The sequence below is a fragment of the Monosiga brevicollis genome, genomic scaffold (genome assembly GCF_000002865.3).
Source record: "Monosiga brevicollis MX1 MONBRscaffold_6 genomic scaffold, whole genome shotgun sequence".
In the NCBI taxonomy this organism is placed as follows: Eukaryota; class Choanoflagellata; order Craspedida; family Salpingoecidae; genus Monosiga; species Monosiga brevicollis.
In genome coordinates, this window is record NW_001865043.1 from 1,387,543 (window position 1) to 1,402,122 (window position 14,580).

Here is a 14,580-nt window from a genome sequence, read left to right on the forward strand (position 1 = left end):
ATGCTTGGCATACAGCTTCAACCTATTACGTTTGCCCGAGTATTCCAGCAAGGCGGCCTTGGCCAAGGCACTGACACTAGCCCTTGAGTATGGCAAGGATGTTCAACTAGCTTAGAAGATGGCGTGGTGCCTATCGAGCACGTGGGTTCTTTGGCCGCCCCGTGTCGGGGACAGAGTGACGTCACTGGGGTGGATATTCGAAACAGCCGCACGAATGAGGCAACTGCCAGCAGATCAAAAGTTCTCATGCGATGGGAACTAGGCCGGCAATGGTATAAGCGAGCGGCTCAATTTTTTTTTTAATTGACAAATGAAGGGGGTATCTCGCAATTTTTTTTGATTTTCCAACACAACCGGCGACTCTGCAGTACTCAGTCATCCCACTCGTCGTCATCAACCCCTTCAAGATCGGCACCGGGTAGAGGGTCACTGGCTTGCGTTCCAGCCTGGGATTTCCAAAAGGCAGGGGGCCGATTTGTGAGGCAGGCATGCGCATGGATTGGCGCAATCACTTTCACTCGGGCGGCAAGGGACAGCACTGATCAATTACCTTGCTCAAGACTTTGTCGGTCCAGGAGGCGCTGTCTTCCTTGATGCCTTGGCCTACGCCAGCGGTAAAGTTGGTGACGTGCTTGACACTGCCATCCACGCTCGTGATGGATTCTAAAGGTCCCAGGCGGGTGTTGATGAGGAGGGCTCATTTGAGTCGTGTCGAACACGAACGGGTGCACGGCGACAATGCGATGTGCAAGGGAAATTCCAAACGCACCGATGAAGCACGAGTCGCGATGGGTACGCAGGCGATATTCTTCACCGGGAATCAAATCCAGCTTCAAAAGTGTGGCTTCATCGCCTATGGTCCAACAATCATCGCCAAGAATAAGCGGGACGAAGCCATGGCAACAGAGCCCGAAGGGGGTTGGCATTGCTTGCGCCACCAATTGGCGTGTTAGAGCACCAGGGTGCGAAGGGACCGGGGCGACTTTGTTGACCTAGAAAGTTGAAGAGGTCCCGGCCGGCCAGTTGACGACGGGGTTTGCTGGCGAGCAGGCGGTCAGCGCCAGCGTAAATCCGAGAGGAGACTGATTCGGCGGAGATGCGATCGGAGCGTCCCGCCGCTGTGGTGTACGACGAGTTGAGGTGGCCCGTGCGAGTCTTGGTGCTGCTGGAAACCACGACGTCTACCTCAACGCCATCCTTAAACTGTCGGGAGAGAGCGTCAACAAAGGCCAGTTCTACCTGAAGATACCGGACCTGAAGGAGCACATTGAAAACATGAGTCTGGTATCTGGAAAGTCTGTTCGAGCAGCAGGGGAAGTGGCAAGGCGATGGGCAAGACGAGGACGCATGCGACGCGCCTGTTGGCCACTGGGATCGGTCACAATCACACGGTTGGGCTTGGCTTCAAGCTTGCCCACGAAGATGATTCCATCGCCGCGGCTGTGAAGCAGGACCAGCGCTGTGAGCTCAAGCTGCAGAGCGGAAGCGGTGCGGCGAGCGGCGCAAGCATCCATACCTGCACAGCTCCCGCTGTGGATCGTAGGCAGCTGGCCACTTGACATAGCGGGTCGGACCACCCTGCAGCGCCTTGTCATCATACAACATGTGTGCACGCGACATGGCGGCGGCGATTCAATCGGAAGCAGCACGACGCGCGACGACAGGAGAGAGACCCACAAAGCCGTCGCCTCAATAACTAAACATCTCTCTACGGATTCTAAGCTTGATGAGGTTAACATTTCTGCATTAACCATTGATATTTAGTATACATCATTGGTACAGCTCTGTGTGTTTGTGTGTGTGTGTGTGTCTCTCTCTCTCTCTCTCTGTCACACAGACACACACACACAGACACACACACACACACACACACACACACACACACACACACACACACATTTTGCTCGCCGTGCCCTCTTGGGAAACGGCAGCTCCTTCTGCTGGGTGATGCTCTGCCCCCGTGCTCCGCCTGCTCTGGCGTAAGCGTCTTGCCTGGGAACCCGCGACGCTTTTTATAAGAACCCTCGACGGTTTTGGGCGTAGTACGCTGTGTTACTTTTGAGAAAGCTCCTCGTGGGTACCGTGCCCCGTGCGAGCGCGTCCTCCTTGACAAGCGTCGGCGCCGGGCTTTGCCGACGGCATCTGGTGCAGGCCTTTCTAAAGTCTTCGCCACTCTTTTCTGTCTTGGTGGCTGTCGGGTCTGTCCGGACCGGACCGTCTCTTCCTTGGATTCCGAGAGCCTCGGCACCCACGCAGTTGCTAGGTGCTCTTCCCCCAACCTTCCGCGCGCGCCGCTTCAGGCTTTGGATTGGACACGCGTTGCTTTCTTCATGGTGCCGCAGCCCGGGCGTTGGCCCGTGGAACAAGGTGGCCAGCGGCTATTAACACCCGTCATGTCGCAGCCTGGGAGCCCGCAGGGGCTGCGGCGAAGCGATGCTACGACCGAGGATCCCGACACGGCAACCATCGACTCACGGCCTTCACCCTTGACATCAGAGGGCTTTATCACCATCCCCGTGCGTGAGACCCTTAGTTTCTCCCCCATTTCCATAGAACACCGCAGCCGGCGGCGTGATACGAGCAGCAACAGCACCACCACCATCGAAACAATTGGCGACATGCGGCGCTACTACCCCACCACCGAGCTACAACTCAGGACCGTCCTTGGAGAAGGCTCTTTTGGCTGCGTCTACGCTGGCCGTTGGCGCGGCCTCGATGTGGCCGTGAAATCTCTCTTTGACGACCAAATGTTCCAGGAAGAGGCTGAGCTTCTCTGCATGCTCTCTCATCGCCACATTGTGCGCTACATTGGCGAGTGCATCGTACAGGATGGCCAAGACCCGCCCGAGCTGATCGGGCCCAACAGCACCGGCCTTAGCTTTGCCCTTCCCGGTCGTTGTCTCATGATCACCGAACTGGCTGACCGTGGCACCCTGTATGAGACAATCTACACGTCCGAGTACAGCCACCTCCAGGCTGCGCGTTGGCTGTATGAGGTTGGCTCAGCTTTGGCGTACCTCCACTACGAGGCCCCCGTCAAGCTGCTGCACCTCGATGTCAAGCCCCTGAACATTTTGATGGCTTCTCAGGATGGATCAGTCGTTTGTAAACTGGCCGATCTCGGCACGGCCATGATAGCAGAATCCACTGAGGAAGCCGCCTGCGTCGAATCCCGCGACCAAAGTCTGCCGGGCGTGCGAGGCACCATCCGTTATCTGGCCCCCGAACTCATTCGTTCCGAGTGCATTTCTGACCGCGCCGATGTTTGGAGTTTTGGCGTGACTGCTTGCGAACTCTTTGCCAAGAGCATGCCCTTTGCGCAATATAGTAATAATCTCACGGTGACCTTTAAGCTCGGCAGTGGTAACATGCATCCAGACATCCCCTCGAGCATGCCCGCCTGTCTGCGCACAATTATTGCCAGCTGCTTTGCCCAGCAACACACCCAGCGACCCAGCTCCAACATGCTGCGTCATCAATTTGAGTCCGCCCTGATGGAGCTCGAAAATCCTCGGACCTCACGCCGTGATCAGTTTGCGCACCATCACACCGAGTCCATGGCCGAACCCACCTCCATATCTCCGCGCCAGGTGCGGCGGCACCAGTCCTTACCTCCCCGCCGACGACCTGCCCATCTTGATACCCTCGTAACAAATGCTTCCATCTTGGACGAAGATCCCGGCAGCCCCGCCCCGCTCAGTCCTTTTGATCTCAATGGCAACAACGAGCTTGTGGCCCAGCCAGAATCGCTGCGCACAGCGTCCGCCCAGACCGGGTTATCACCGCGCAAGCCGTGCAACGAGGTCGAGGCTACCTTTTTCAACATGGCGCGGGCTGCTATGCTTCGTCATAAGCAGGGTCGCCTTGATAAACTGGCAGCTGAGCTGCAGGCCAAGGAAGAAAGACTGCGCAATTGGGAGACGGACTTGCAACACCGGGAAGCGGCTCTCCTCGCTCAGACGCCCGGCTCAGCCGTGGACTGCGCGCGCATCTCACTCGTTTAACATACCACCGGCGGCTTCGGAGGTTTTGGTACTCAACCGTATCAGGTTTCCTTCCGACGGCTCGCGACCCCACGCTTGAGGCAAAGGGGCATAAAGAAACACTGTTTTTGACTTCCGATTAATGCCGCGTTAAGAGCAGCAGAGTAATTCATTTTTTGATCAAAAGAGAGTTTGGGTTGTTTCGATAAGTGTCTCGGGAGGGAACTCAAGCCATCGTCTCGAGCAAGATGAAGCAGCAACAAAGTGGCCACAACGGCACAGGAGATGAAAGATGAAAATGTACACACAAGAAAGTCAAGAAAGACAAGCCACAGTCAAAAAGCAGGCAACAGGGACTTGATCATCCCACCGGTCCCAGGAGCAGCGTGAGACAGCAACTATGGCAAGTGCCACTCAGCGCCCAAGTTGGAGATGCGGTTCTGCTCTTCATTAACAATGGCGGTGCGCTCTTCAACCAACCCATCTAGCTTTGCCTGGGCCCGCTCAATCGTATCCTTGCGCGCTGCAAGAAAGTGATTCAACTCCATTGCCTTGTACTTATCAGCGGCATCCCGTTCCTGCTCCATTCGAGTGTCAAGCTCAGCCATGGCAGCGCGGTGGGCCATCTCCATGTTCTCCCGCTGAGCGGCCTGGTTGCGACCAAGTGTGGCCACCTCTTCGGCCTGAAGTCGTTTGAGTCGGTTCATCTCCTTGAGTTGTTCCTCCGACAGACGGACAGTAGCTATAGCGCAACAAATGCGAGAAACCAACATGAGAAAATGAACGCGAGGCGAGGCCGTAATCCCCCCACCGGACACAGCGGGCAGGTGACCCCACGCACCAATGCTAATGACTTCCGAGCGTGCGGCCTTGAGGCCCTCCTTCTTCAGCTTGTCGAGCTTCTTTGCTTCGGCCCGATCGACAGTGGATTTGCGGTCGTCCAGGTCGCGCAGCTCGGGCACATTGCGTGTGCTGGCTTCAAAGGTCTCCTGAACCTCGGGATCAAACAGACTCAGCTTCTTGAGCTTTTTCTCCGCGCTACGAGATTGTGTAGCTTGGCGCTTGCGAATGCTTTCGTGGGCCGCATCATGTTCATCGTCGAGATGCTGCTTCTCCAGAGCGTGCCGCTCAGTCTGATACTGGCTCTCCAACACGTGCTTTTGTTCCAGGTGCTCCTTCATCATGTGATGCACATCACCCGTCTTGTTCGCGGCCGCCAGTTCTATCCTTTCTCGCAAGTGCTTCTCCTTCATGTCAAGCTCCTGTACGAGGCGAAGGCGAGTAAGCATCGAGTGCGGGGCACGGCCAGCGCATAAAGGTGACTGATGACGCGGGCGCGTGGCAAAGTTCAGCCCTCACAGGCAGCATGACTTACATCGGTGAGGTTTTTGTGCTTGAGCTGCGCCTCCTCCATCTCTTGCTGGGCTCGGAACACCTTACTGGCCGAAGCGATATACGTGGCCTTTTTCGCCTGCACAAACGGAGAGACATGGAATGAGCCATCCGCACGCAAGTGGAGAAGCATGAGCCAACAAAGATTGACAAGTTGCCAAGACGCGCACGCAGTCAGTGTGTGCGTGTGTGTGTGTGTGTGTGTGTGTGTGTGAAAGCGTAGCAAGCTTGCAATGGCGGATTGGCTGCTGCTGATGGCAACGCACCTCAAAGTCGTCTTTGGCTCGAGTCTCCATGGTGGCCTTGTCGCGCTTGTGTTCGTCCTTGCGGGTTTTGCGCTCATCCTTGGCCAACTTTTCATGCGCCCTTTGAAGTTCTTTTGCCCGGTCGTGGATGGCGCGATTGCTTTCCTTTTCTCGCTCACGCGCAAACTTGTCCACATCCTTTTCATGGACTCGGCGCTGGCGCTGCTGCTGCGTTTGGAGCTCAGATAATGCCTTTTCGCGCTCCTGAGCAAACATGGACTCGGCTCGGTCATGGATGCGGCGAAGATCGTCCAGCTGCTCACCCACAACACAAGACCTGCTCGTGAGAACCTCAAAGCAGCCAAGAACGGTGCAAAACAACGCCAGGAAACCAAAAACCAAACAACCAAAACAAGAGCAGAAGTACAGCCAAATCAGGACACGAGCAGTTCCAAACCTGCTCGTTGAGGCGGCGCCGCAGCTGTGTCTCTTCAATGCGTTGTTTCTTCTCCAGGAGTTTCTTTTCGTCTGTAAGCTTTTTCTGCAACTTGCGCAATGCCTTCATTTGGCCCTCAACCAGGACGCTGAGCTTGGATTCCTTGACATCCACAGCGCGTCGGGTGGGCATTTTGAGGGTATTGTATTTTTGAGCGCGAACAGTGGCCTCTTGCTCGGCGCTGAGAGAGGGTGCGGCGACCGACTCGGCGCCATCTTCTTCTTCCGCCACAGATTCGAGCTCGTCGTTGTTGGACGCCTCGGTCTCTGCGGCGGGCGAGGCGGCGCCTGCGTTGACTGTGAGCTCTGCAATGCGGGAAATATCCGGTTGGGTGTGGCCTTGAACGGCAGCCAGAGTCCGAACAATGAGGTTGTTGATGGTGTGTTGGGTTGTTTGGGGGGCCTGGGTAAGAAATGGGTCGGCCAGTAAGCTTGTAGCGGTACCGCGATCAACCGGGTCCTTGGCCACGCAGCGTGCGAGGAAAGCACGAAATTCAGTGGACCACGTGTCTGCTTTGAGGGTGGGGGGGTCGCGTTGCGGGATGTGGTAGAGGGCAGACATGGACTGCCGGAGCACAGACAAACAAGGCGGATGCAATGCGGTACCGAGGTGGGCAATGAGGGCTTGACCAAGGGGTGGTAATGGAACCATCACGCATTCGACACAGGGTGCTCGACTCGAAGCATATTCAGCAGGCCAAAAAGACGGATTGGGGCTTACCTGCATTTCAAAGAGAGGGGGGTTCATCTCGGCCATCTCAATGACAAAGATGCCAAAGGACCAGATATCTACCGGGTAGGAATAGGTGCCCGTGTCCATAGCCATGATGACCTCGGGGGCGATCCAGTAGGGAGACCCGACAAACGAATTGCATCGGCCGTCCTTTTTGGAAAGATCAGCGCTAGTACCTGCAGTGAAGCAAGTTGCGGATGGGCATTGCCTGGTGAGAAGCGCGGTGATTTATGTTGAAAGACAAGGCTCAAGCATGAATGAGGACCCACCAAAGTCTGCAAGTTTGACAACGCCGTTGTCGCTGACGAGAATGTTTTTGGCTTTGATATCGCGATGAATCTTTTCCGAGTTGTGAAGGTACTCGAGACCTTTGAGGACGTTGAAGCTGATGTCACGGATTTCAGCTTCGTAGAGCGGTGATTTGAGGGCTTGGATGGCGTCAAAGACGCTGCCTTGGCAAAAGTCCATGACGATCCAAACTTTGTTGTTGGTCGAGAAGAAAGCCCCCTTCAGGTTGGTCAGGTGGGGGCTTTTGATGCCTTTGAGAAACTTGATCTCCTTCAGAATGTCGTCAAATTCCTATTGTGGGGTAAACGCGAGATGGGCGACGTGGCATGAGTTGCAAGGGCGCGCTTACGGGGTCATCAATGTCAGCGGGTCCAAGCCAAACCTCGCGGGACTTTTTCTTAAACTTCTTGATGGCTACAACCTCATTGTTGCGCAAATCCAGGGCCTGACGGAAGGCGTCCACGGGATGGAGTTGGCGGGCATGCGTATTGAGTCAAGCGCGCAGGCGCTGGCAGTGCAAAAGGGTACTTCGATGCCAAGAGCGTCCAATGGCAGCGGCTTGGCAGGGCTGGGCCACTCACCTTGAACACGTCGGCATAGGCGCCATGGCCTACGGCTTCAAGGTCCTTGAAGAGGACTTCGGGCTTCTCGGGGGAGATTTGGCCATCAATCACGGCATCGAGCTGATACTGCTTGAGCGTGCCCGAGGCACGCGCTGCGGCCTCGGCCATGGCGAACACGACCTGGGCTCGACGTCACTCGATCGCAGGACGGTTGGCCTGCATGCACGGTCACGGTGTCCCGATTTACTGCCCGAGTATCAAGACGGACCGCGCTGCCGTCGTCACAAGGGATGGTCCGCAGCCGGGGTGGCAGTGAGCGCGGAGAGAGCTGCACGAGCAAATACCTAATGTGCGTGTGCTGACCGGGACCGCATCCGGCACGCACTGGCTACAGCCCTCGTCAGGGCCTAATCAATATCATACGCAGGTACCAATGCCGGGCACCCACGTCCAACTGCAGCTGGACCGGCACCTTCACACCGAACGCGCGCGCTGCCGTTTGTCGTCGACTGACACAGCGGAACAATACGAGAGAGAGAGAGAGAGAGAGAGAGAGAGAGAGAGAGAGAGAGAGAGAGAGAGAGAGAGAGAGAGAGAGAGAGAGAGAGAGAGAGAGAGAGAGAGAGAGCGCGAGCGGCTGGAAACTTGAAGGGGGCGTTTCGCGCTTTGTCAGCCTTAATCAGAGAAGATGTAGATACCATTGTACTTATTGCATATAAAATCACATCTTACCTTAATACCTTACCAGACCTGCATCGAGTTTTCGAGGACAAAAACACCCTAACTGCTGCAACCCACGGGCTGTTATATCACGTCTGGTAGCAATGTCGTAATGGGAAGAAAAAGTGGCAGCAGTAAAAACAGCTCACTGCGTTCGCATCCTGGTGACTTCTCTCCATTTTTTTTTCCGTGTGTGCATTTTTCTCTCCTCGTGTCGCAGTGTCGACGTGAGTCGAGTCAGTGACGGGGGGTGGTGCTGGTGGTGGTTGCCGTCGACGTCGGTGGCCGTGTGGGTGTGTGGTCTGGTTGACGATTGTGATTGTACAAAAGGACCGTCGCGATGCGGATCGAGGAGGATATCAAGCTCGATTTCAAGGTGAGGTTGGCGATATTGCCCTGCGGCCGTTGCCAAGGCGTGAGGGTTTCACGGTTGGCAACCAAGGCAGAAGATGGCACACGACTCTGACCTGCCTTCACCGATGGCCGTCCATAACCCCTGTCTGACTTTTGCTCATTGGCAGGACGTGCTCATCCGGCCCAAGCGCTCGACACTCAAGAGCCGCTCCGAGGTGACGCTGGAACGCACGTACAAGTTTTTGCACAGCAAGCAAGAATGGACCGGCGTTCCAATCATCGCGGCGAACATGGACACCACGGGCACCTTTGAAACTGCTGTGCGTTGACCATGCAAGATCGTGTGCCAACACGTTGAGCTAAATCCTGACCACTCATCCGTTGTTGTGCTGGCGGCCCAGGCGGTGCTGGCTGAGCAGGGTCTCATTACGGCGGCTTCCAAGCACTACAGCAGCTCCGCGTGGGTGGAGCAGCCAGCCGAGGTGGTCAAGCATATGGCCGTGTCCTCGGGCATTTCTGACAGCGACTTTGAGCGCCTGAGCGAGACGCTCAAGACCCGCCCAGACATTCCCTTCATCTGCCTTGATGTGGCCAACGGTTACAGCGAAGCCTTTGTCCAATTTGTTCGCCGCGTTCGCCAAGCGTTCCCCAACAAAACCATCATGGCCGGCAACGTGGTCACGCAGGTCGGTCAACCGCTCCCAACCTCAAACCCCACATTTGATCTGGCCAAAATTGCCTCTCTCAACCGTGGCTTCAATCGTTGATAGGAAATGGTCGAGGAGCTCATTCTTTCGGGAGCCGACATTGTCAAGGTTGGCATTGGTCCGGGTAGCGTCTGCACCACTCGCAAGCAAACCGGCGTCGGGGTACGTGGTCCCGCCAACGTACCTTCCCCTTGCTCCAACGCCTGTCTGGCCAGCGTCACAGGCTTTTGGAGAAGTTTTGCTCGCGTGTCGCGCTGCGCGTGCTCACTGTCGCTTTTTTTGTTCTGTTTTCTTTCCGCCGTAGTATCCGCAATTGAGTGCCGTGATCGAATGTGCCGGTATGTGCCTCGTCTTGGCAATGACACTGTGGCAATGCGCTCTGGTTGGGCAGTTGCATCCAGTCAAGCTCAACCATAGGCGATCATCCCTTTCCCTTCCTCTGTCTGTATTCGATGTGCGCCCTGCTCACTCGATTCTTGATTTTTGATTAGATGCGGCACACGGTCTGGGCGGCCTGGTCATTTCGGATGGCGGCTGCACTTGCCCAGGCGATGTGAGCAAAGCCTTTGGAGCCGGTGCTGATTTTGTCATGCTGGGAGGCATGCTGGCTGGCCATGACGAGAGTGCCGGCGAACTCATTGAGCGTGATGGCAAGTTTTACAAGCAGTTTTACGGGTAAGGACTTCTCCTGCCCGCTCGGCCCGCTCTTGTCGGTTTTTTGATCAAACCCAGGTCCTGTCCTTACACAAAGCTGTTGATCTTCTATCATGCCATAGAATGAGCAGTGACACTGCAATGAAGAAGTATCACGGATCAGTGGCAGAATACCGCTCGTCCGAGGGCAAGACAATTGAGCTGCCGTATCGTGGCCCAATCAAAGCCACCATTCTCGACGTGCTGGGTGGGCTGCGCAGCTCATGCACCTATGTGGGTGCCAGTACGCTCAAGGAAATCTCAAAGCGCACCACCTTTATCCGCGTTACCCAGCAGGTGTGTCCAGCTGTGCATGTTCTCTGCTCCTGTTTGTTCTCTCACACATGCCTGCGGTGACTTATGCCCGCCCATCGCTGCAGCTGAACCAAGTCTACGTGCAGCACGAGGTCAAGCCACCGGCACAACCCACGGCGCAAGCTCGCGATCCCGCTGCCGAGCCCGAGGCCAAGCGCAGCAAGTAATATGGCTTGCATGCCCTGTTTGTCCATCCACCGACTGGCATGGTGGGGTCTCTGCCGTCTCTGGTTTTGTTCAATTGATGGGCATTCTGGTTGTGTGCCAGCGATGATAGTGTGTGTATGTACGTGCGGGAGCGTGTGTGGGATGTGGGATGTGGGAGGAATGATCGGCGACCACAATTTTGCGCAGTTCAAAGGCTGGAGGCCAAAGTGCAATTGCCACCCAATCACTTAAAAAAAAAAAGAAGAACCAAACAACGGCCAAGGACCCCTGGTCAAGGGTCTCAGAGCAAATCGATTTTCGCTCAAGCGGGAATGACCTCATCGCGCACCGTGTTGGTGATGCAGCCAATGCCGTCAATCTCACAATCGACAACGTCACCATCCTTGAGCCAGAGTGGGGGCTTGCGGAAGCAGCCAACGCCTGGGGGGGTGCCAGTCAGAATAATGTCTCCTGCACGAAGGGTGAAGAACTTGGAAGCCCAGGCAATGATGGTCTCGGTCCTGAAGACGAGCTGGTTGGTGTTGGAATCTTGCACGGTCTCGCCGTTGAGGCGGCAGCGAATGCCCAGCTGCAAGTTGAGGGGCACGTGCACCATGAGCCGACAGTCAAACGACGCCTTGCTTTCAACGGGATTGCCACGCAGACAGTTTGGGCATTGCATTGTGACCTACGTTGTGGGGGTTGCCCAGCTCGTCGGTCGTGACGATGGCAGGGCCAATCGGGGCATAGCCGTCAAAAGCCTTGCCAACCAACCACTGGCCGCCGTTCTTTTGAAGTTGCCAGTCACGCGCGCTCACGTCGTGCGCCACGGTGTAGCCAGCCACGTGCTCCATGGCCTTGTCTTCTGAGATACGACGGCCATCCTTGCCAATGACAATGACAAGCTCGACTTCGAAATCCAAGTTCTAGAGACCAGAAGTGGGGTATCAAATGTATGGTCTTGCCAGGGCATTTGCCAATGAGTGGGGCGCAGGGATGGTCGGCGGACCTTGACTTCAGGAGCCTTGACAATATCATCACCAGGGTTGCTGATTGCCGAAGCAAACTTGGAGAAGATCAGGGGTTCTTCCGGAACCGGCAGGTTCTAAGCAAGGATGCATCGACCCGCCAGCAGCAAAAGAGGTGTTGAGCGTGCGTGGGGCAGAGGCGGCCCAAGTGATTATGCGGGAAGTCATTGTTAACGGCCCGATTGGAGAGCGCGAGTACCTGCTCCGTGCAGTGATCGACGTAGTTCATGCCGATGCAGAGGACTTTTTCGGAGCCCGTGATCGGAGCCAGGATCTTGGCCGAGGCGGCGGGCACGATGCAGCTCGTCGATTCGGAGGCACTACATGACAAAAGCAGCGATTAGGGCTGTGGTGGCATTTGCAAAAGAGGGGCTGCTCTCTGACCGAAAAGCATCGGCAACAATTGATCGGGGTGGCTCAGAGTTGAAGAGGTCGATAACGATCAATGACGATCAATGCCACTGACCTCTTAACCTTGGTCATCATGTCGGCACCACCGCGCAGGATGGCCAGCATGTCGTTGGGGATCGTGTTGTCTACGGCAGTAATGTCGACGATATCCCCCTTATCGCCGCGCTGAACGCCAACGCGAACCTGAGAGGGAGGCGAGGCGATATGGGGTGAGTGAACAGTTTGATTGTGATGGGCGATGGGTGATCAGTGGCAGTGGGGGTAGCCAAACAACGCACGTTTCCATCTTGCTCAAAGCGGCACAGCCTCATATTGATGGTGATGTCGGGGTACGAACGGGTACAATCTAAAAAAATAAAAGAAGGAAGGCAAGGCAGCAGGTGGGCCGTTAGCTTGTTGCAAAGGCAGTGAGGACGAGGACGAGCACACGGAGCAGCTGCCACCGAGACTGGACCATCAGTCTAACGCTACTCGCACGCAACGATCCCTCCCCTTGTCACAACCACCCCAATGTTTCACTCCCATCTGATTCCCAGCTCAGTCCAATCAAAGCTGCCCTCTCATATCCAAGTGAGCAGCGGGAGGGCCAGCGAGGGAGCGCGGGAGCGCGGCACTGCCACTGCCATCGTCCCGCCAGATGCTACTGAGACTCACTTTGATCAAAACTCAAGAGAGAGAGAGAGAGAGAGAGAGAGAGAGAGAGAGAGAGAGAGAGAGAGAGAGAGAGAGAGAGAGAGAGAGAGAGAGAGAGAGAGAGAGAGAGAGAGAGAGAGAGAGAGAGAGAGAGAGAGAGGAGAAACGAAATGGGTTGGCAGCAAAAATCGGAGAGAAGAATGTCAGGTGGTAATAACCTTTCCAGCTCCAATGTCAGATTTTATTTGCTTGCCAAACGGTTCTCTCTCTCTCTCTGAACTTCTTTTGAATTTTTTTTGGAGCTGTTGGCGGTGGCGCCGAGGTTGCGAATGTTTGGGCGGTGTTTGGACCTGGGGAGATAGAGAGAGAGAGGGAGAGGGACGGAGAGGAAGAGGGAGACGAGCGGACAAGGCCGGGGTGAGGGCATACGACTGGGCAGGATGGAGGACATGGATATTTTGGATGCGTTGAGGCAGTTGCAGCATGAACACGCTCAGTTGACGCATCAAAAGTCGGCGCTGGAGGATGTGTGCGATGACCTTGAGCAGCAGCAGACAGACAGTCACGAGCAAATTGACCAGTTGCGTACCAGCGTACAACACTTGCAGGCCCTGGTTCGATTTCTCAACACCCGCCTCCAGCATGCTGATGAGGACATTGATGCTCTGCTGGGGAACGATTCCGAGGCACAGCGAGTTGTGCAGGCCCGCCGCCGGGATCTCGAGGGTACGTGTGCTTGGCGTGTCCCGCAAGTCAGATCGGCTCGTGCATGCAAATTGATCCAACCCTTGTCGGTCTAGATGTCGACCTGCGACAGGCGCGCGAAGAGGCATTGCACGCCGTGAGTTACCACGATCACATGGACACATTGCAGAAGGAATTGGATGTATTGCGGCGTCAACTGGCTGATACCCACATCCAAGCCGACCAGCACCGTCGCGAGGTTCAGGCGCTGCGTCGGGAACTTGCTCGATCAACGCCGGTGTCCAATGCCACCGATGCTGACTTGGATGCTCAGGAGGCTCAGAACGATCAGGCCGCTCATGCACTCAGCCTCGAACTTGAGCTTGCTGAGGTCCGAGAACGCGAAGCCCTCATTCGACAGGAGCTTGACGAGCTTCACGCGTATCTTGAGCAAGTCACCAATCAAGAACAGCAACACCTCAATCGCCAACTACGCGAAGCCCGCGAGCTGAATCGCATTCTTGAAGATCAACTCGATGAGGCGCGAGCCCGCTTATCTGAAGCGCGAGCCACTGCACATGAACCTTGCGACCAAGAGGGGGGCTTGGACCTGGCTGCTGAACTCGCCAACGCTGACGATAGCGAGGCCAACCGCCTTAGTCAAGTTGAAGAGCGCCGCGTCCTTTCGGAACTCGCCGAGCTTCGCGTCGCAAAGGCCATCCTCACCGAGGAACTGGCCGAGGTCAAGGTGAACTTTGGTGAAGCCCAACTCCGCCAGCAACGCTTTATCATCCACTGCCACCGACGAGAAGCCTTGCTGCTGCGTGCTGCCCAGCCCGATTGCAATCGCAAAACTCGGCAGCAGGTCGTGCAATGGATCGAGGCAACTCCCCTCGAAGCCAACGTGATGCAGTGATGCGTTCCTCGGCCACAGGCTGTCCCGAAAAAGGGGGCGCAGATGCGTGAATGAGGGCCTAAAGGACAAGTCGGCAGACGCCTGTTACTGGGTCCACGGAGCGTTTGTTGCGCCCCCCGATCGGGCTTTTGTAAAAACAGGCCGCAACCTTGTGACTCGGCGCTCAAGTTTTTTGCAAGAGAAACCTGGCTTCTCTCTTAGTTTTGTGTGTCTGGATGCTGCAATGAAGTTTTTGCTTTGAGCCCACATTGCGCACTTTTAAAAATTCGTGAT

At 55.9% G+C, this 14,580-nt stretch overlaps 6 protein-coding genes across 6 annotated transcripts; 3 read left to right on the forward strand and 3 right to left on the reverse strand.

The window, feature by feature from the left end:
* Positions 1–514: 514 nt before the first annotated feature.
* MONBRDRAFT_24427 (uncharacterized protein) lies at positions 515–1,620 on the reverse strand (the record flags this gene model as incomplete). The annotated part of the gene is made up of 5 exons (XM_001744749.1): positions 515–663; positions 770–853; positions 993–1,235; positions 1,346–1,440; positions 1,517–1,620. 5 exons carry the CDS (start codon positions 1,618–1,620, stop codon positions 515–517), a joined length of 675 nt encoding a protein of 224 aa, XP_001744801.1.
* A 998-nt stretch (positions 1,621–2,618) lies between these two features.
* MONBRDRAFT_31939 (uncharacterized protein) lies at positions 2,619–4,165 on the forward strand (the record flags this gene model as incomplete). The annotated part of the gene is made up of 1 exon (XM_001744546.1): positions 2,619–4,165. One exon carries the CDS (start codon positions 2,619–2,621, stop codon positions 4,002–4,004), a length of 1,386 nt encoding a protein of 461 aa, XP_001744598.1. The 3' UTR covers positions 4,005–4,165.
* Positions 4,166–6,539: 2,374 nt separating this feature from the next.
* MONBRDRAFT_18575 (uncharacterized protein) lies at positions 6,540–8,209 on the reverse strand (the record flags this gene model as incomplete). Its single annotated transcript, XM_001744750.1, has 5 exons — positions 7,718–8,209; positions 7,519–7,581; positions 7,114–7,427; positions 6,837–7,017; positions 6,540–6,680 (listed from the first exon to the last, which is right to left on the reverse strand). Coding segments are annotated over exons 1-5 (849 nt in total), but the record flags the coding sequence as incomplete, so codon positions are not given.
* A 550-nt stretch (positions 8,210–8,759) lies between these two features.
* MONBRDRAFT_16151 (uncharacterized protein) lies at positions 8,760–10,530 on the forward strand (the record flags this gene model as incomplete). Its single annotated transcript, XM_001744547.1, has 7 exons — positions 8,760–8,795; positions 8,941–9,093; positions 9,175–9,459; positions 9,544–9,642; positions 9,785–9,818; positions 9,972–10,155; positions 10,257–10,530. 7 exons carry the CDS (start codon positions 8,760–8,762, stop codon positions 10,528–10,530), a joined length of 1,065 nt encoding a protein of 354 aa, XP_001744599.1.
* Positions 10,531–10,838: 308 nt separating this feature from the next.
* Positions 10,839–12,438, reverse strand: MONBRDRAFT_18582 (uncharacterized protein). The gene is made up of 6 exons (XM_001744751.1): positions 12,353–12,438; positions 12,130–12,257; positions 11,863–11,983; positions 11,645–11,740; positions 11,328–11,561; positions 10,839–11,224 (listed from the first exon to the last, which is right to left on the reverse strand). Exons 1-6 carry the CDS (start codon positions 12,383–12,385, stop codon positions 10,958–10,960), a joined length of 879 nt encoding a protein of 292 aa, XP_001744803.1. The 5' UTR covers positions 12,386–12,438; the 3' UTR covers positions 10,839–10,957.
* Positions 12,439–13,315: 877 nt separating this feature from the next.
* Positions 13,316–14,307, forward strand: MONBRDRAFT_7252 (uncharacterized protein; the record flags this gene model as incomplete). Its single annotated transcript, XM_001744548.1, has 2 exons — positions 13,316–13,433; positions 13,508–14,307. Coding segments are annotated over 2 exons (918 nt in total), but the record flags the coding sequence as incomplete, so codon positions are not given.
* Between the last annotated feature and the right edge of the window lie 273 nt (positions 14,308–14,580).